This window comes from Anastrepha obliqua, chromosome 1, assembly GCF_027943255.1.
Source record: "Anastrepha obliqua isolate idAnaObli1 chromosome 1, idAnaObli1_1.0, whole genome shotgun sequence".
Classification (NCBI taxonomy): domain Eukaryota; kingdom Metazoa; phylum Arthropoda; class Insecta; order Diptera; family Tephritidae; genus Anastrepha; species Anastrepha obliqua.
Genome location: NC_072892.1, coordinates 64,990,081 through 65,012,515, shown reverse-complemented (window position 1 = coordinate 65,012,515; position 22,435 = coordinate 64,990,081). Strand labels below are relative to the sequence as shown.

Genomic DNA, 22,435 nt, shown 5'->3' with positions numbered 1-22,435 from the left:
GACAGCCAGTGGCACTTGTCTTAACAGAAATTGGAAAACGTAAGTGGAATTGGATTGGCCATATGCTACGCAAACCAACCGACGAAATTGCTAGACGAGCCATGACATGGAACCCACAAGGCAGCAGACGTAGAGGAAGACCAGCTCATACCTGGCGAAGGTAGCTGGAAATCGAGTTGCAGAATCCTCAGCTCATTTGGAATGAAATTAAAACTCATGCAAATGACAGAACAGCTTGGAAAAAACTTGTTCGGCCCTTTGCTTCTTAAGGGGTTACATGGGTTTCGTTGGTTCAAAAAATCGATTTATTTTGTTTTTGACTTATTAATTTCTGCAACATCTCAGGAATATTATCCTAAATTTTCAAGTCAATCCGAATAATAATTTCGGAGATACAGCCTTTGTGCGCTCCAAGCCACTTTTATTGTTACTCAAAACTTTAAACGCGTTTTTCTCGGAACCGTGTTTTCAAAATCGGTTGTCAAATGTTCTCGAAAACTATTCAACCGATCTTGATGAAATTTTACACAGGTGTTCGAAATTACAAAATACAATTTACTCGTGCTTGAATGACGGATTTTGTTTTTTTTTTCAATTATAACTATTTAAAAAAATCAAAATGTCAAGCAAATTTGACCGAAATTTTCATTTTTTTTGGAAAAATGTCTGCCAAAATTCCAATTTTTCCTTTTTTTCTTTCCTTCGTTCAAGCACGAGTTTGTGGTCTTAACTAAAACACTTATTTTTGTTTTTTTCATTTTTGATGAGCCTGTCAGGAGTTATGCTGACAACGCGGACGCACCTTTTTTTCGAGGGGTCACCGGAAATGTCGTCACAATGGAGGAGTTTTAATTTTTTTTTTTTTTAATTTCAGAAATTATTCTTTAAATATGTATTTGAAGGACAGGAAAAAGTTTGAATTAAATAAATAATTTTTTTACAGAGAAAAAAAAAATATTGAAAATAGGACTTTTTTAACCCGACGAAACTCATGTAACCCCTTAACGAAACGATGGGAACTTTTATATATTTACATATATAACAAAAAGCAAATTATTAATAATTTTGGGCCCAAGAGACCGTGAGGTTTAAGTGCAAACCACAAACAAATCTAATAAATCTATTCAAAAGTGGTAAGTAAATGAAGCTGTACTTTGCATTCTTTGCATTGCCAAGTTAGTGTCCTTAATTTTGTCTTTGAAACAAACGCGGGACCTTACCTGAGGGCGTTTGTTTGATTCAGTTTATGGAATTTACTCAGGAAAGTGCACCCAATTTTTCGCTGTTTCGTTCTGTTTCAATTGATACAAATTACTCTCAAATAAACCAGAATGAACATGTTAAATATTGCCTCTATCTCAATGACATATCAGAACGTCATATGCGAATTTGGCTAAATAAAAGCATGACGCTCTCATACGTCAAATGCACCCAAAGGGTTAAACTATTTTCCAAAAATTTTTAGCTACGAGTATTCATTTGTATTAGAGTATACCTATGAACATACCTGTTATCTGTAGTTGGCGTTTCTGCCTATTTTTAGTAAATAAGATATTGAAATTGTTAACTTTGTGAATCCTTTTAAAAATTCACATTAACCTTTGAATACACCTTTTTTTATGTTCCTAAGTAGTTATAATTTATTATTTGGCTTTTGTATTGCCATAATTTTTTTGCCATTTTTCATTTGAACTCTAAATTTTATTTTGATTATCCTAACACAACAACAATGAATTTATTTCATATTTTAATATTATTTAAGTAGCAGTGCCATGGCCTGTAAGCTTGTGCGCAGCTTGGCGGATATTAACTGCGAGTGGTTGGTTTATGAAATTTATTCGTATGAAGAGACCACAAATAAGAGAAGAAGCTAATATTTAGGCACACGCGCCACAGCAGCGACTATCAAATATATTATAAATAAAGAAAATAGGCCAATAAAGCGTGGGCGATAATAAATTAAAGGGGATAATTATTTAAAAAAAATGCGTTTTATCTAGACCAGTGTACACAATAATAGAAGCGCAAAAATTTATTTTTATTTATTTTTTATTAAATTTTTTTTTTACTTGTTCACTCCTCTTCGGGAGCATATTTTTATTTCTGACAGGGTAGGTGATTAGCCTGCCGCTACCAGTCCTAAGTAGTGGGAATGCCCACCTGTCGTCATTCCCACGATTATATCCGGCCAAGGACTCTCACTTCAGCAGCATTCCCCATATAAGGATGTAAGCACCTGTCGTTGCTTAGGAACAACGGCTTCTTACTGCTTGGAGCGCCATCTGTGTTTCACATTTTTCTGGCAGAAAGATCGCACAGGTGGGACTTTGCTAAATTTCGTGTGCCTGCGCTATTACCGCGGTCGCCCGCTTCTTCTTGCTGGTGCCACTGATGCAATGTGTAACTGTTTTTCTTTGTTTTTTGCATGTTTTAGCAGCACAATGCAAATAATGCGCAGACTATTGTGCGGGAGTGAGGATGGAAAGGATAAGTTTTTGAGGTTGAGGAATGAATTTTTGTTTTGTTTTTTAGATGCAGGGAAAGTAGGTAAATTTGGAAAAGTGCGAGGTCCGTGCTATGCTAGACTACCGAGGCCGAATTTTTATTTAATATTTTATTTTTATTTTTTTATAAAAATATATATAGTTTTTAAAACAACAAAAACTATATAACTCAAATTTTGAAACCTTCTAAATATTAAAAAAAAAAAATTAATTTTCATAAAAATTTCAAATTTTTTTAATTTGATAAAAATTTTAAATTTTTTATGCGGAATTTTTATTAAAATTATGTACAAAGCTTGAAACTTTAAGTAACGTGGATTTTATTCTAGTGTGCACTATAATAAAACAAAAATTAAATAAAAAATAAATAAAGTCGAAGCTTTGCAATACGTCGCGGGCGGTGCTATTATTGTGAACTCAAGTGTAATAATAATAATAAAAATAAGACATAAAAATAAAAATAAACGAAGCAAATAAATAAATAAGTACGGAATTAAAGAAAACGTAAAAAATTAATCGTGCCTCAATAAATTATATAAAACACGAAAAAGTGGAGGCAAAGTCAATTTCTTTTTCCTTTTAACGACCACCGGATACTTTCAAAGCGTTTTAATATCCACATTAGCGCTACGGCTATGCTGATGCATTCTTGTGGGTGTATAAGCATAAACAAAATTGAGCGCAATCAACACCGCAGTTACAACAAAAGTAAAGCAGCGCCAACCGTAAAAGAGAGGAAAAAAGAAACAGACAAAAAGTAACAAAAAGAATGTGTTGCCAAAAACACGCCCACTACTTGGCATGGCGTAGGTGGTAGGCAATGAGTCTAGCTAGAAAAAACGACAACAACTATAATACTTAAACATGTATGTGTGCTTTACACATACATAGATAAATTTAAGAAGGCAGAAGACAGAAGTAATAGATACTTTTAATCAGGAAAAATGGTTGAGCATCTTAAATTTGTGGTTCTCGTGGACTTTAATGCGAAAACTAAATTTTCCACATTGAACTAAATAAAATAAAATTTTAGCAAAAATAACAAAACGACGCATATATCCTTAAAAGTTGCCTAGGCTGGGCTCCCTGTCCAATTTGTGGTCTGTGTCTTACTGTTTCCCTACAAATGGTGAACCTAGAATTTTAAACCGCCTAAGCAAGGAAAATGCTATCGTTATTTTTATGGCAGAAATGTATTCGGAGGATTGCCATTGTCTGTTGAAGGTCGTCTGCAGTTACAAAAAGTTACTGGCTTATTATTTTTGTTCTTACACGACACTTTTTTCATATGTAGAAAATGCACAATACCGCCTGCTAAAAAAATTATTAAACGTCAACGGGATTTTTCTGCTACTTCATACTTGCATTTTATTACACTAAAATTTTATTAAGCTATAAAACTGTATATCAAAAAATGTGACTGGAAATTCTAATTGAAAGTCGTCGAATTGGGATGCAAACCTTGTGTAATTCTTTTAATTTTTGCATAAAATTGGAAAATTTGATTTATATGGGTTTTGTCTTTCATACAAAAAAATTGAACATTAAAAAAATAAAAAAAAATAGACGAAACTGGTCAAAATGTTGATGTGCTTTCGTTTTGTCGCAGGGTGTAAATAGTGAGAATGAAGAAACTTTTCCTCAATAAAATTCAAGAGAAGTCACAAAGTAAATTATTTGCGATCATTTGCGGAGCTGTTCTTCTCAGTGCTTTGCACAGAAACTTGCATCCCCTCAAAAGTTATAGGTACTATGAATACGCATTCGTTGTCTATCTCAGATGGTGGTGTTACCCGAAAAGATCTCTGCTATTTAACTGACGCCAACCGAAAATGGAGTTTTGTACTTTTTTAAAAAAATAAACTAAGTGAAAGAAATGCAAATAAATTCATCTGTTCGCATATTTTATAGAAACAAATACCCCTCGGCAGGCAATGTCAAACCCCCGAGTGTATTTCTGCCATGAAAAATCGTCTCATAAAAAACCATCTCCTCATACACGGATTAAAACTGTAGGCCCCTCCAATTGTGGAACAACATCAAGACAGGCACCACAAATTGGAGGACGAGCTCGGTCAAACACCTAACAGAAGTGTACGCGCCAATTATTTATTTATTTTTTTAAATTTTAATTATTACTTTTAATTATTTATTTTTAATGCAATGAGGACAACGATGTGATATGCGCGGTGATGCCTCACTGTTATTAAAAGTGTTACTGAAGAATTCAAATTTACAAATTCAAATGCCTTAATGAATTGACGTTGAATAAAAAAAAAAATAAAGCTGACTTTCCCTTTCTCATATGGCGATGCTAGTGAAATCTAGTGTTATAAAATTTTCAATACTTTGTAATTTTTTATTAAATTTATTTCTTTTCTTCGTTAATATACAATATATTTTATATGCTTTTTCGTTTTTAGCTCTGACATACTTTTTAGTACCGCACTGAATATTTGCTTTTTCTTAATTTTTGTTCGACTTTTTTTCTCTGCTTTTGCATATATTAACCCTAAGGTGAAGGTTATTTTTGTCGTTTGTTTTATTTTTTATTGTAATTGAAATTTTTTAAATTCTTCAATTTTTGGTGAAAAAGCACACAGCGTGCAGTTCAATGTACTTCAATTAAAGCAATTAGTTAGACAAGCATTTGAATAACTAATATGCGGTTTTCTTTTTTTGAAAACTGTTCCTTTCACGATTGCTTGCCTGCGACTAGCAATGGAAATTTTTTTACAATTGGGCTTATTTTCATGATTTTCTAAAACAAACCATGTAGATAATTTTTTGTTATATTTTTTATTTTTATATTTTAAATTTAATTTTTTTTTTTAATAAATAATATATTTTTCTATTTTTCTATCGTTTTAATTTTTTTAATATTTGTATATTTTTTTATTTTTTTAGCGACTAATTAAGCTAAAATTTGCAGACAAAAAATGCTTTTAATAGTAACCGAAAACATATCGGAGCGCTTGGGCACATACACATTTTTTTTAACATATCGCACCGCTAAATTTGTTTGGTTAACATTTTCACTTTTTATATTTTTTTGTTAATTTTCTACACTTTAAGTGTTGCTAGTCTACATTAGTTTTTTATTCTCCACATTTTATCTTTTAACTTTTACTTTAACTTATATGTACATATACTCGTATACAAAATTCGCATCATTTGCACATTTACGCATCATCGACACCGTCGCTGTCAACGTTTAACCGTTCATCACCATTTCACCGTACTTTCTTCGCTCCGTTAAATGTAATTGCCTTACATTTATTTACCGAAAAGATTCGTTCTAATCGTCTCGAAATTTTATCACAAACTGACGAATAGATCGCAAAGCTTGTTCTTGTGCGCAAATTTTCATGATCATTCTACATTTCTATAGATACTATTTTCATTTCACTTAATCTTCTCTCACAACGCCACTGCCCACCACAACGGCAACGGGGAAAAATCATAGACATCGATTTTTCGTGCACAAAACTATCATAAAAATAACAACAAATAAGCTGGATGTGAGGAAAAATGTGAAGCAACTAATCGCCGAAATAAAATAAGAGGGGCCACTCAGCACTCAAAGTGTCTGAATTGAGAATTCTACTACAAAATTTTCTCACGAAAAATAATACAAAGTTTTCTATGCTAACTGAGAAAACAAAAATTATGAAATTTTCGAACTCATTAGCGCAGCGCAGAATCAAAGAGCTTTTTTCGCACAAAAAATATAATAATAAACACATTTGAGATTGTTTTGAGTAGTAAAAGCGCATACAAACAAATGCATTAGAGAACTTGGGCAATGAGCTCGAATGTTTCAGAGAGCGACTTTCGATGCAATGTTTTAGTTAAAAAAAGCCGGGTAATTAGTCAAATGTAAAGGAAAAGAAGCATGAAATGCAAGTTGGAAAAAAGAAAAGTGAAAAAATATATATGTATGTGTTCGAATACATTTTGGCATCTGGCACTGGCACCATTTATTGGTGGGAGCTATGCACATACATACATACATCTGTACTGCATCTAAATGAGTAAGTATGCACCTATATGTAATTAATTAACGTCAATATTTATTGCATCGAGAATGCTGTAGTAGTATAAAAGAAATAATTCCCCCTAAAAGGAACAGCCTTTGGCGTTAGGCAAAATAAATGAGTTGCCAAATGTGTGTAAATGGTCACTATCAGTCGCTAAGTATTCTTAGAAATACATAAATAAATAGAAAATTATGCATACATACATACATCTATGCACAAAAAATGTGCATGCATTAGGGAGCACCCCTATTATATTATTAGTTTTATTATACGTTACCGAAAGTTTACGAGGTCACCTCTTCTTATTTATTCAACAATGACAGTATGATAATGGATTTTCAATAGTCTAATTTAATAATATTTTTCACTGATCTTGATGAGATAAATAAAAGGGCAGTTCGCAATTAAATGCAAACGATCTATGATCATGGTATTTGAAAATTATGATGGCAAAATATGTAGTATCATATATAATATGTAGAACTATGGTCAATCTAATCGACTACAGTTTTGACAATTTTCTTGTTGTAAAAATTACAAAAATTCATAAATTAAAATATCAAAAAATTTTTGTACGCAATATTTATATTTAGTATGTATTTATCCTGTTTTTCACAAATAGAGGGACCGCCTCCGAATGCCGAATGCCGCCTCCGAATGGCAGATAGTTCTTTGTGACGAGCATTTTCATGGCTGAAATATTATACACTCGGAGGCTTGCCATTACCTACTGAAAAAACTTTATAGATATTTAGGAGTTTAAAAATTACTCACAAAATTGTTTGAATGTTGTGAGAAAATATGGAGATGCGCTGTCATAGCATTGGATTGAATGACGCGACCGCTATTAGAAACAACTTTTTCTGTAATTTGGTGTTTCGCGTCCGCGGTTTCGAACTCGGTAGTCACACACCAACCCATTCGGCGAATTTTCAAACTTTTTATCAAAATTACAAAAAAAAAAAAAAAAAAAATGGTACACAGCTACTAAAGTTTAGTGTAATGCAAGTTCCCAGTGACTCAAAGTTCTCGTTGATTTTAGATAATTTTTTTCCTTGACGGTTGCGCATTTTACCCATGGACACAGACATTGCTGCACTCGTTATATGGAGAAAAAAACACAAAAGATTAGTTTACTAAAATCTAATGGGCTATGGACTGCGTACCTGATTTTTGCTGAATTCTTACAAATCTTCCAGAAAGTTCTAAATTTTGGTCTATATGATATTTGTTGTAGAATGAGCTATAATTTTATAAAAAATTTATGAAATTCAAAAAAAGTGGTCAAAACTGGTCAAAATATCGCGATTATATTATTTTGAACATAAGTGTACATTTTATTTTAGTTATTTATTTTATTTTATTTATTAAATAGAAAATCACTTTTTTATTTAGTAAAAAAATTATTAAAAAAAAAGTTGCATCCAAAAGACAAAGCGACACGGTAAAAATCTAGCGATCGCCGCACTTTCTCTATAACAGCGTCAGTCTTGTTATTCAATAGCCCCACCTCGTACATCGATAATATTATATTCTAAATTTAAAATAAAAGAGAAATTTCAAAATTTAAAATACAATATTATCTAGGCAAGGCTGCCAAAATCTTTGAATATTTGTGATAATTTTGCTAAAATTCAACTGAGCGCTATTGAAAAAAAAAGAAAAAAAAAAATGGTCCCGATTACGTTCTGCTTATACGCGGAATGTCCTAATATACACACACACATATCTGCATATACATACGTTCATGTGGAAATATAAAATATTTGTATGATACATAAAAACATATGCCAATCAGAGCAATTGAATCAGCTGAAACAATGAGAGAGGTGTGTCAGGGCCATATTTGTTGTGCGTTTTCAAAATCCACGCTAATTAATTTCAAATACAGATTTGACATGCAATCGGATTGCTATATGATAATGCGCCAACTGATCGACAAGACAAGAGTGGATGTCTTTTAGCGCACACTGTAAATCGAAACACTCCTATAATACAGAGGTTTGGTGTGGCTAGGTAAGTTTTCGTTAACAGAAGATTGTCTGGCAGTGAAGGAATTTACAGATAGTCGCAATACAAATTTTACGAACTGCTTCACGTCGGAGATATGTTTCGGACGTATTTTACAAAGTCCCTTTTCATGCATAAGATTATTTATGTATGTATTTGTTATTCCCTTTTCCAGCAAACGTTGGACGTTCAGAGTGGCACGCAAAAACAATGCACATTAGAATAGAACAAAACCTACCCACAAGACCCCTGCTGTACCCAAAAAACAACAAAAAAAGGAAAAAATAAACAACAACACCAAAAAAGTTATAATTCAAAAATTCAATTTATTCTAGACCACTGTGTACACTTATGGGCATTTTATCCTCGGATATCGCAATATTTAAGTTATCTTCTAATACTTCTGGCATTTAGGGTTTGCCTTTACAAATATTTTGGTTTTCATTCTACGCTTGAATTTTAAACACAAAAAAAAGCTTTTGGTTTGAAAGCTGAATTCTTGAACTTTCCTTTATTTTTGATTTTTTATGAAATTTCTCATATTTCGGTAGGTATACACAAATTAATTTTGTTCATATTTTTAACTAATAATTTTGCATTTTGATGGAAAAAAATACTTTAAATTATCGGCAAAAATTTATTGACTTTTGGTCTACTTTGTTATCCTGACGAATATGTGCTGCCTGCCTGCTGGAAGGCGAGGCCAGCCAACCTAATTAACTGTGATGAATGATATGGCGTTTATGTTATTTGCCTAAAAAGTATACTGTATTGAAAAAATCAAACATCAAGTGAAGTGAAATTGAACTTGAGTGAATAATAATAATAAAAAATAAAATTAAAAACAGAAGCAAAAAAAAAAAATAATAAAAAAAAAATTTAAATTAGAAAAAACAAGCAACAACAAAAAAAAATTAATAAATAACAAGGAAAACAAAACAGAAAAAAAATAAAAAAAAAATTTGTAATTAAAAAAATTTTACCTAAAATAAAATAAAAATATTATTTATAAAGAATACTTCAATAAAACAAAGAAAAAAATAAATAAAAATATAGCAAAAAATATAATAAATAAAAATATTAAAAAAATAAATATTGTATATTTATATTAAATAAAAATATTTTTCATAAGAAAAACCTCATTAAAACAAACAAAGAAATACATGAATAATAAATAAATAAATGAATACGTGAATAAAAAAAATAAAAATATAAGAAATAAAAAAAAGAAAAACACAAAAAAAAACAAAAAATTGTAACAAAAAAAAGATAAACAAAATTTGTACCATATTATACCTATGAAATGAGACTTTCAGCTATTAGCCCATAGATGTCGCTAGGAGTATTTTTAAACCTTCCCTTGTCTTGTTTTTTTCGTCTGTCATCTGTCAACAATATTCAGTTCATTGTTTGTTAGGTTTCATACAACAATGCATTTTTGTCGCTCTTAAAAATGTCGAATTACGGTTCAAAAGGAAGTCTTTCTTGCATCGAATCGCTACGGGTGATGAAAAATGGGTGTATTTCTCCAATCCCAAGCGTAAACGATCGTATGGTCCGCCCGGCCACAAGCCAAAAACAACGGTCAAACCAAATCGCTTCGGTCGCAAGGCAATGTTGTGTGTTTTCTGGGATCAGCGATGTATGATTTGGTACGAGCTATTAAAACCAGGTGAAACAGTTGACGGTGCACGCTACTAACGACAATTGGCCGATTTGAACAGCGCTATACAATGAAAACGCCCAGAATATGCCGATCGGCGTCACAAAGTAATTTTTCTTGATGACAATGCATCACCACATCGAACAAGAGCGACCTGGGAATTGGTGGAGACGTAGGATTGGGAACCGCTGGTGAATGCGGCTTACTCCCCAGACTTGGCGCCTTCCGATTATCATTTGTTTGCATCGATGGACCACGCACTTTCCGAGCAGCGCTTCAATTCTCACGAAGAAGCCAATAAATGGCTCGATGATTGGTTTACGGCCAAAGTCGGCCAATTTGTTTAGTGCGGCATCCACAAATTGCCTGAGGGATGGGAAAAATGTGTCGCTAGCGATGGCTATTATTTTGAAGATTAAATTTGTAACTATTTTTTGTTAATAAACGTTTAAAATTGAAAAATAGTCTCATTTCATAGGTATACACCGTACATACAAAAAATAAATAAATAAAAAAATGTCTTTCAACAAAATAAAAAACACAACAAAATAAAAAAATATAACAAAAAAATTAATTAATATAAAATGTAAAAAAAAATTTTGCTAAAAAAAAGTTTATAGAAACCATGCTGAACAGATGACTCATCTTTCATGTAATAGTTTGGCATTTGTATTCGTAAGAATGGAAGTGCTGCTCAGCTGAAATGTTATTGGAATAAGTCATCGTTCCGTGTCAAATGAATTCGGAGCAATGCCCGGTGATTACGGCGGACCGGGCTAGACTTTCTATCATATTTGAGCGTTTCCAGGTACGCTTTGCTGATTTTGCAACCATGATTTTGCAACAATGGCCATGTTGGCTTTATTGGACTTGAGAAACTTATTTGTATTATTAACTACAATAGCTGATGGCATGACATTGAAGCCATGGCTATTTGTCCTTTAATCGAATATGAATTAATACCATATGAATTCCGAATGCTAAGGAATGCTTGTTTAACAATTTTTTCAATTATTTCGCCCATCTATTAATCGTTTCACATGCGCGAGGAATTAATTAATGCTTCAAATTATCAGGTCAGTCCATAAGTTCGTGCGTATTTTACCCATCATTTCACTTTTGTATGATTTTTGCATACAAAAAATTATTCGCGGAATATAACGGAACTATTTATATTTTCTTTGATATATTGTGCATTCAACAAATTCATCGAGATTTTTTTTGTCCTAGATCTTTCTTTTTCTACAAAATCATAATAGTGCCCAAAAAATCTAAGACCCGCTCATCTCGTTGAACGTTGAGAATTTTGAGCTACTTCAAAGTTTCATTTTATTACACCAAAATTCTATAGGCTATAAAACTGCGTACCCAAATTTGTTTTTTTTTTTTCAAAATTCTGATTAAAAAATTTTGAACCTCGGATTTATGGTCTTTGTTACAGAATTAACTAAATTTTTATATAAGAAATAAATTAGCACTAAAACATAAATAAGTAAATAGTCACAATTTGTGGTGACTTTATAAGAATTTCGGCAGGTTTATATACGCGTACATTCACACAGGTAAAGCACTAAAACTACTGACTATTATTCCAACCCTCTCAGGGGTTTGTTGTGAGTGAAACATACAAATGCTAGGAATACTCTCAAATACGTTTTGTGCCAATTTCCAGCACGATTCCTTTGGAGAGGCTACCCCGGCTTGAAGAATTCATCGTACGGCCGAATAACCAGCATTTTTAAAATTCATTTCTAAAGGGTCGCAGAGGTGACGCTATAATAATATAATTAATCATTAATATAAAGTATACTAATATGCGCCGAGAAAATTCACACTGCCGTGTGATATATAATCAGTAGGATTCCGTGCGTCGATTACTTATTGTATGCGCCCTTAAAAATAGACGCCTTCGATTCGGTACGCGTTAGTGAGTGTCGAATAGATAAAACCACTGGCATAAATAAACCTACCATTGTTTGGTAGCACTTGAAAGGAGATGCAAAAATTCCGTTTGGAAGCAATTAATTAGTGATAGTAAGAGTGCGTTCATACAGGGCAACTTTTGCTACTTGAACTCGTTACTTGTTTTACTCTGTTGGTGCCCTGTCAACACCTTTTGTGTTCTCGTTCTCTCAATGTTGTTGCTGACTGTAGACTAAAAACCAACAATTGCAAGGTGTGTAAACACGACGCGCGACAACAAAAGAGTATTCGCAAAGCTGAAACAACAAAATTTGCTCTGTATGAACGCGCTCTAACGAAATTCTCTTAAAAGAGAGTTGGCAGCATTCGAAATAGTGCGTTATACCAATTTTATGAGGTATAGTCATACTCGCTAGCGGTGAATCGTGCTCGATAACATTATTGTAGTTTTCCCATGCAAATTTCTGGTTAAGTGAATAGAGCCCAGAGGTAGCGAGCAGCTAGCAGAGAAGTGGCAAATCGCAGGCGCCTATAAACATACTCGTTTGCGAATTCGGATTGATGTTGTTGCCTTCCAATGCAAATTTTCTGTCCAGCGAGCACACAAGTGGTGAAACGAAGATGTGTAATATTTCTTTAGTTATAAAAAAAATGATCACAAATTTTCAGGAGAGCCTCTAGGTAAAGGTTTTTCCAATAAGAGGTGTTGTTTTGATATTCAAAGAAAAATGCTATTTTTTAATATAAATGATCAGATGTTTTTTTCATTATAAAGAGGAAGGTGGTATGCCGTTAGTAGTGGAAAATAACATCAGGCAAATGACCCCCACGACCACGCTTACAGGACAATTTGTCCTTGTCATGAAATTTTCGATAATCGAATAGAAAAGGGGCTGTCCTATGTCCTCGATAGCCTCACGAATTCCATCTTTAAGGTCTTGAATCGACCCTGTGCTGTTGGCGTAGACCTTCTCTTTCACGTGGCTCCAAAGAAAATAGTCACAAGGCGTTAGATCACAAGATCTCGGTGGCCAATTGTGATCACCTCTTCGAGAGATAACACGGCCCGGAAACTTTTCCCGTAAAAGATCAATGGTTTCGTTGCTTGTGTGGCACGTAGCGCCGGCTTGTTGAAAATAATTCCGGCTATAAAAAATCGTTAATCATCTCTCGTTAGCGATAGATAACATCTGTTATTGGAAAACCCTTTATTAGGGGTATGTTTTAAAATGGTTGTATAATAATTTGTTTTTGTTTTTACTTTTATTTTCGCTTTTTTATTATTATCTTCCGCCGCTTTTTAGATCATCTTTGATCTTTGAGTATTTTAAACCCTCATATTTTTCAAATAGCAAAAAAAATTGGTCTTTATTTAAATAGCAATTGCAGATCTTAAGAAAAATGTATTAATCTAAAATAAAATTACTGAAATATGTATATTAGGCATCAAATACATAAGCGACATTCTGTCTGACAGCCAGATTAATGTACATGCAATAAGCTGTTGAACATCACCCGCCGCCGCCGCCGCCGCCACAAGCCAAAGAGGCCGCAACGACGCCAACGGCCAGTTGCGCACACATTTGTTGTTTATGTAGAAATATAATATGAAATGTGGCTTTAAATAAGTATAAGTCAGGAATTTTACAATAAAAACTGTAACATTTCGCGAAGTGTGCCGTTTTTAAGTAAGTTGACAATTTGCCAGAGTTGAATGAGGAATTAAAAAAAAGGAAACTGAATTTATGCTTGGCAAAGTTTCATCGATTTGAATAAATTAACTGCTGACAAGATGCTTATTTGTTATATTTATTTGCCAAACTTAAAAGAAAAATTGAAATTCACTATTTCATAAACTTATTCACAATTTCTATTGGCCGCTTTCTTCGCTGCGTTACGGTTGTGGAGATGTGCTAATTTTTTTGAAATTTTTTTTCACATATTTATTTGCAAAACATGATAAATGTAGAGGTGTGAGATATTCCACTCATACAAGCATATTTTTTCAAAACATTTGTGTGTGTGTTGTATATACTTTTTCTATATTTATATGTCGGTGTTTGACTTACCGAAATCAGAGAGGTTCACTTTTTCTAGGAACGGATCAGCGACAGGCAACTGAAAGAAAAGAGAATAATATTAAATAAATGAAACTTTTTATTATTTATTCATATATGTATGTACGTATTTATAAAGTTTTAAATTTATTGCTTATATAAATTTGAAGGTACATACGTAAGTGTGTATGCATGCATTTACGCAGTTCCAGAAGTTGCTTATGAAAGTTCATTTTTACTCTCTAATCAAATTAACAACTTTTTTTTCTTAAATAATTTAGCTTAGCTCACGGCCATTTTACTAAAAATAGTAAACAAGTAAATAGTGTGTGATTTCATTTAAAAAGCAAATTATTTTTTATTTTTTATTAAATTAAATATGCATTTTCGGGTTATAAGCCTACACAATTTTCAGTTTCAGAGATGATTGTGAGGACATAAATGACAATGAACAAACGGGTCGCCCAAAATCAGTAATCACCAAAAACTCCATCGAAATTGTTCGTAAATTTATCAAAAATATAAATTCATGGAATCGGAGTTGAATATCACCAAAGCATCGATTTATCGCATTTTAACTGATCATTTGGGCTTACGAAAGGTCTGTGCACGTTTCATTCCGCACAAGTTAACTGAGGACCAAAAATTGCTCAGAATTCAATATTCGAAAGACCTCATTAAAGAGGTGAGAAAAGTCAAGAACCTCGTTTACAACATTGTAACTGACCATGAAACGTGGCGTTTCCAACATGAATCTGAAACGAAGCGTCAATGTGCCGAATGGAAGGCCCCAGGTGAGCCACCACTTAAAAAATCGGGTTTGGAGAAGTCAAAAATCAAGTCGATGCTCATTTGTTCTAAGGATTCCAAGGGAATTGTCCACAAGGAGTTCATGCCAATGAGTTAAACCGTCAATGCAATTTTCTATCTTCTTGCACCCTCTCAACGATCCACTGTTGTGACAGATTTTTTGACTAGAAATCGCATTTTATCCATCAATCACTCAACGTATTCGCCTGATATGGCTCCCTGTGACTTTTACCTATTCAGGCCATGAAAGGAAAACGTTTTGCGTCTATAGAGGCCATCCAAAAGGCCTGTACTGACATCCTGAAGACTCCATTCCGATCAATGATCTGAAACACTCTTTCGAAAAGCTTTTACATTGCGCAAAACAATGTATCGGCGCCAGAGGGGGCTATTTTGAATAAATAAACTCGCAGAACAAAGTTCTCGTCGATTCTATTTTAGCTTAGTCTTGTTTATTTTGGACTTCACGTTGTAGAAATTACGTTAGTTGTTAGACGCGCGAATATGAGCAGAGGTGCATGCGCACGAGGTATTCAGCCTTAAGTTGAGCGTGCGAACATAAAATAGAGTGATTAGGCATTGAAATTAAATAAAGCAAGCAAGTTGTGTTGCATTAATTTATGACCTTTATTTAGCAATCCAGTGAACGAACTCAGAGCAATTATTATTAATTTTGTTCCTTGTTCACTCCTCTCGGCAGCATAGCGCCTCGACAAGACTGACTCTTGCGTTGGTTTCGTTAATCTGTTTTGATTTCTGACAGGGTAGGTGATTATCCTGCCGCTACCAGTCCTAAGTGGTGGAAATGCCCACCTGTCGTTGCTTAGAAACGCCTTCTTGCTGCTTGGAGTGCCATCTTTGTTTTACATTTTTCTGCCAGAAGGATCGCACAAATGGTTAAATTTCGTATGTCTGCGCTATTACCGCGGTCGCCCGCTTCCTCTTGCTGGCGCCACTGATGCAATGTGTAACTGTGTATTTTTCTTTGTTTTTTGCTGGTTTTAGCAGCCACAATGCAAATAATGCGCAGACTATTGTGCGGGAGTAAGGACGGAAAGGATAAGTTTTTGGGGTAGAGGAATGAAATTGAAGGAATTTTTTTGTTTTTTGTTTATTATAGAGAGACGTTTTCTTCGAGAAAAACTTAACAATAATTTATTAATGCTTCATATGCGCGTCCTAATACTCAAGAAGATCTGAATCTCACTAACGCTCTCGTAGTATTTGCGCGGCACCAGTGTTCACCTTTTATTCCGCACACAGTTCATCCTCGATTTTTTTCATATGGAAGAAAAAGCATAGCATCTTAAAAAAAAAAAATCCAAGAAATCAACGGCATTTCATAGTCTCTTGAAACTCGTACTTTACTGTACCAAAATTCAATAGGCTATAAAACTGCATACCCAGAAAAATTCCAAAAACTCCGACTAAAAATTTGGAAGTTTTGATGAAATTTTGCAAATTTTTAAAAAATTTTGTAAAAAGCTTGAAACTTGCCTTATATGATATTTCTTGTAGTAAGAACTATAATATATTTTTGTTAAAAAAATAGTGGCGTGCTTATAGTTCTGCAAACCGGTATATGTATGTACAAGATATGAGAAGGCATCGCATTAACCCTTTACCGCATATGGACCCATACGGGGTTGCCAATATTCGACGGGCCCATCTGACAACCCGGTATCTTTTGACAGAGACGTCAGATCGCTTAATGACATACCGCGTTGGAAGCGTCAGTCCAAGCAGATTTCTACCATGGAACAGTACACGCCACGCGAGCGATCCCAAATTGTTGAAATTTACATTCAACAAAAGAAGTCAATTGTGAAAACTCAACGTGCGTATAAAAAATTAAATAATGTGAAAAGTGCGCCTTCTAAGAACACCATTGAACGTTTGTACGAAAGGTTTTTGACTGGTGATGCTCTTTCTAATCCAAAAAGGCCAAATAAAAGCCGACCAAGGCGTCGCCCAGGACATCCCAAAATCGCCGTTCTCAGCAATTGAGCATTGCTCGAACCACTTTACAACGAATTATCCGCATTGATTTGCATTTATTTCCGTATAAGATTCAATTGACGCAAAGATTGTTGCCTGCGGACAAGCCTCGTCGATTGGAATGGGCCCAAAAAGTCATCGAAATCCGTCGGGTCCGCCGAATATGGGCAACCCTGTATATTACAGTTTTGATTCAATTTTATTTCCAAATTAAATATTATAAAATAATTCAAACTAATTTAGTTCATCAAATATATATTTAGCAATAATAAAGCGCAAACAAATTTTATACGATGAAATAACCACACTTTTGTACAAGCGAGTTCATTTTCGAAAAACGATAACAAAGCAAAACGTAAGTACTTTTTGACAAAAAAAATATTTTCATGGAGTCGTCGAGGGATAATAATTGTTGCGCCTTTCAACTGCCTTCTATAATTTACAACTAGTCTCTACGAGTATTTATGGTTACGTAAAAAAAACTTCCAAATATAAAACTCTTTCATTATTTTCCTTTTAACCCTCCGTCTCGCCAGACTTTTTCGTCTTTGGACGTGAATTTAACATATTTCTATTAAAGCTAACGACTTTAGCTTCGAGGTATTTTACTAAAATCTAATATTCTATCGATTTATGGATCCTCGAACAGGACGAAAAAAGGTCAGATCCGAGTGCCCAACCGAAGGTTTTAAAAAAGGTGTCCAACGGAGGGTTTGATAATTAAATAAAACGATTTTCACCGCGAAACAATTTTTCTTTTTTCAACGCTTTATTAATTCATGCAGTAAATGGTTAAAAGTGGTTAGGACAAGGGACCTTTGATAGAGTTTCATAGCCATCGGCCGATTTAAAGCTCTCCGCTAACCCCTTCCCGATACAATTCAGGTTGAAAGTTGTAAATAATAATCGCCCGAAAATGGCATGAATATTTTCAATGAACACAACAAAGATATTATTGGTAAGTCAAAACCTGCATTCGAGTAATTATTCTTACTTCAGAAACATAAAATTTTAGGTGACTCTTATTAACACTGGAGCTGCTAAATCTTAAAATCAAAAATCGAAACCCTCGTATTTATATTCGCTACACCTGCGGATATTGCGGGTTTAAGTATCACACACCTGATAAAATTCATCAGTAGGTTGAAGCGGTTAATTACGAACGTAAATTGCCACTGTTGGTCGTCATCCTCTAATCCAAAGCCTCTTCTTCCTTTTCTTCTACTTGTCTGGTTCCTTCCCTCCTCCTTTTCCTCTCCCCCTGTATGGTATCTCAACGGACAATTTTTGAATTTTTGTCCAAGTGGGCCCCTCACAAGGGAAGCCATTCACCCTAATCTAAATCTCTCTTTATAAAAAAAAAAAATTAGCAAAACGAAAGAAATAATAAATTTTTTTCACATTAAGTGAAAAACTTTAAAAAATTTTTTAATCTAATTAACAATAATTTTAAGTATGATTACTTAGCTAATACTCATATGCATAAAAACTTAAAAGCGAATATTTATAGTCACTTATACACATTTCTATACATACATACACTGTACCATATCTTTAGTTCCCTCAACAATGGTGGTTCGGCTCATAATATTTTTAGAGAGCAAACAAACGAAAATTACGTCGCAAATTAATATTTGTAGTAGCATACCACTATTAATAATACTCCACATTTTTGATAAGAAATTTTGTATATTTTTTTCTTAATTAATTGTTTGTATTACTTCCCTTCTTTATAGTGGAATATTTAGCGAACAAAGCTAATGGATACGGCATCGAGGTTAAGAAGCTCTGAAAAACAATCTTGATTATGTACTCTTTACCTACATAGATATGTATAGGTATAGACATACGTACATATGTGGGAGTTCAGGCGGCAGGTCTAGCCAGTACTAATGGCCAGTATTCTGGGAATTAACATTCTTGAATTATCAATATTTGCGCAAAGAATTGCTAATTATATTTTAATATCAATTTTTGATTCTTAAGTTAATAAAGTTTTTATATATTTTTTTGTTGAATGATTTAGTATAAGAATATTTACATACATTTCTACACATTTACACATTTACTAGCTACTATGCCATACGGCCACAGATTTATAGTTGAAAGTACTTTTGTAGAAATTCAGACACCACTCGGTATTTGCGATGGTAAGTCTGTTCATGAAGCACAAAAATTGTAACAATTGTTACAAATTATCAAGTATTGGTGAAAGTGAGAGAGCAAAATGACATTTCGCTTTTGAGGAAAGTAAGGAAAGCCGAAATCGCCAGGTGCAAGTTACTATTCCACAATACTTTGTGCCTAAACATAATATATCCAACAACATTTGTGTCTGCAACATATTGATAGCCAACATATTTCCGCTACAACATTTTGATAATTTCGACTTACTGAACGAATTTCGATGTCACGCCTTGCACCAGGCGCTTAAGATGGCACAGTAAGTGACTCTGGCATCATGCCAACTTAATTCCTGATAATCGTTTTTGAACAAAACTGTAGCATGACTTAAGGCGCCGTGTGTAAACTTTCGCCGTTATTGGTATTTTACTTGTAAGGCATGCGTACGTAGAATAATTCAATAAAAACAAAAGTAATTAACTATAAATGTAAATAGCTCGCAGATTTTACTTTCTGTTAAGACCACATGGTGAAATGAAATGATTGCCAACCAGCCGAACTTTTCCGGATGGGGTGGTGCTTTTTATGCAACACTGCAATTTTTACTAGCTGCGCAGCACTTCACAGAAAGTGTCGCCGTAAAAGTTTCTGGCATCAAATAAACTTATTTTCCTTTAGTGATGTTACATACGTTTTGCTGCATGCTTTCAGGCGATTTTTGTGAAATTTCAAGGAGAGGCTCTAACTTGGAAACAGAGGAAGATATTAGACAATTACAAGGTTTGGCTATACGAAACAATATTGTGAGAGCAACTTTGGCTGTTACGTCACGGAAGTTTTGCCAGTAGAATTCAGCCTGATTATATCATGCAAATTCTTACGCTTTCCAACGAATCGTTGTTTAAACCAATGATGACGAGTTGCGATAATCTCTCATTTTATATGAAAGTGCTCCCAGAAACTCGTTTGAGTGCTTGACTGTACCAACAATCCCTGGGCAAATGAATAGCAATAGACGTAATGACGAGCTGCCAAAAATACGCCGCCAAATATAAATGATGAAAACAGTTCGTTTTTTACGTTACTGTCGCGATTTGCATATTCAAATAAGAAGCGGGAATAGGAAGAGGCTTAAACTTAAAAGTTAGTGCAAGATTCATATTTTGAGAAAATATAATATATTATATTGTAATAAGGTTTTCTCAGCAAGAAAATATCAAAAGTAAGAAATGAATGGGTTCGATGATGCATGAGAGAAATTCGGTTTTCAACTTCCAAGCCCGAAGAAGGCTATAGTTTAATTCAAATTGGATTGTGACCTCTTTAATTTGGGATACTTTAATAAATATAATAGATTACCAACTCGTGCCAACTCACCGGAGACTCGGCAGCAGAATTCTGCCCGCTCATTTCACACGTATTCACAACACACTCGTCATTGCGCAGACGACGTAAGTAACATAGGTGTGGGTTGATTTTTTCCTCATATCATCAACACAATCTTAGTTTTTTCGTAAATTCGCTGAGAGCCGATCAACAGCCTGATCTTGGCCACACCCTTGAATTTTTTTTCTCCATGAGTGGTTGTGTTGATTTATTTGTATATCACCAACCCCATCTCAGTTTTTACCGACCTCTGTCGTAAGCAAGAGAGATCCGAGTAACGGTTTGATGTTGGTCTCACCTTTGCTCTCGGTATATTGTGTTTGCAATTACTCATAAAAAATTTGCTTACCCTTAAAGCAGCTTTCGAAAATCAAACAAACAGTATAACTAAGAATATATCGCACCCTAAATACAAAAGGGTCACAACTCAAAATGTACTTCTCCTCAAATATGAACGAGACGTTATCAATAAAACGGTCCGCGGATGACATATGGCAAAAATAAATTTTTTGTTTTTTGGTAGGACTGTTATAAGCTTACATGGCAAATTTCAGCGTGATATGTCACATAGTTTGTTTTCTGTGCTACTGTAAACAAGTCAAGCTCGAGTGTGGAAAATTTTGAGTTGTGCCCCTTTTGTATTTAGGGTGCGATATAATAAACAGCATGCTTAGAGAGAAGCTGGATTAAGCCAAGAAGTTCCCATAGAAATTGTAATCTGACTGGTGTATATTGTAAATTGAAAACCATAAAATAGGTTATGTTAATATTTTATTTAAAAAATTGTTTCTTTATAGTGTGATTCTTATCCAGGAAAGGCGTTATATGCCCACCATGACATAGAAAACACTTTAAGAGTTATTAAAAATCCAAAACCCTGCGCGCAATTACATCCCTATAAAATGATTAAAATATCATCCAAAATACCAACCTAAATAAGAGATTTTTTTTAGGTTACTCTATTTCATAATCAAATATACTTATAATATCATATGTATAATATATCATTTTGGGCCTTCCCGAAGCATGACGCCGATGTGATGCCTACATAGCAATTCTTGGAAAAAACTACGAAGCTTGGCTGAGAGACTGGAGATACTCATGCCAGAAAGTAAAATATGATTATACACTTTATTGCTGGATATGTATATATGTCTGTGTGTATATGCATGTGGTACACTTTTTGTTATGATTTTTCCCCTCAGAGATAATTGCTTGTGTACACATGACCGGAATAAGTACACAATGAGCTGTAATAAAACGAGAAATGAATTGCATTGAAACGCAGGGGAAGGGAGATATGAGACACAAACATGGGCATAGCGACAAACCTGTGAGCGGAGATACTAACGAATTAGAGACAAGTTGAATAATAAAAAATAAGCACGATTACGTTGGAGAGTAAAGTTATTTAAAAAATAAAAACCCGGGAAGAGGCAAACATCTATGCACAGTGAGTAGCGCGAAAAAACCAGTTGAGCTGCCTAAAAGGAATGCATGTACGTTTGACAAAGTGTATGCGGAAATTGGCTGGGCGATAGACAAGACACACGTGCTATAAATATAGTTAGTGGAAGACGGATTTGTGCTGTCTATGAGAGCGCACTGCGCGACAGCGTCAACTTACTTGCGTTGTTCCGGTAAAGTGTGGATGCAGATGCGTCTGCTTTTGCGGGTACTTCTCCGGATATTGTTGTTCATATTCGTGTTTCTGACACTGTCGCAGGTATTCTTGATATTCTCTATCAGTGAAATCACTGCGACGTCGCACAAGTATACATTCGCGTACTGGTGAACGTTCGATGTTGATCGATGGGCGACTTGTAGCAATCGATTCACGTCTGTCCTTCACAAGTGGATGATGCAAATGTGCCATTTTTTGTGGATGTTGCTGTTCATGATGTGGTTGTTGTTGTTGCT

At 34.1% G+C, this 22,435-nt stretch overlaps 1 protein-coding gene across 2 annotated transcripts in view; it reads right to left on the bottom strand.

The window, feature by feature from the left end:
* The window catches only part of LOC129244688 (5'-AMP-activated protein kinase subunit gamma-1-like), a 133,771-nt gene that overhangs the window by 17,411 nt on the left and 93,925 nt on the right, over positions 1 to 22,435 (bottom strand). For both annotated transcript variants that reach the window (XM_054882469.1, XM_054882478.1), the window contains exon 6: positions 14,210 to 14,258. In XM_054882469.1, coding sequence (XP_054738444.1) covers positions 14,210 to 14,258 — 49 coding nt within the window. The remainder of the gene's footprint in view (positions 1 to 14,209; positions 14,259 to 22,435) is intronic.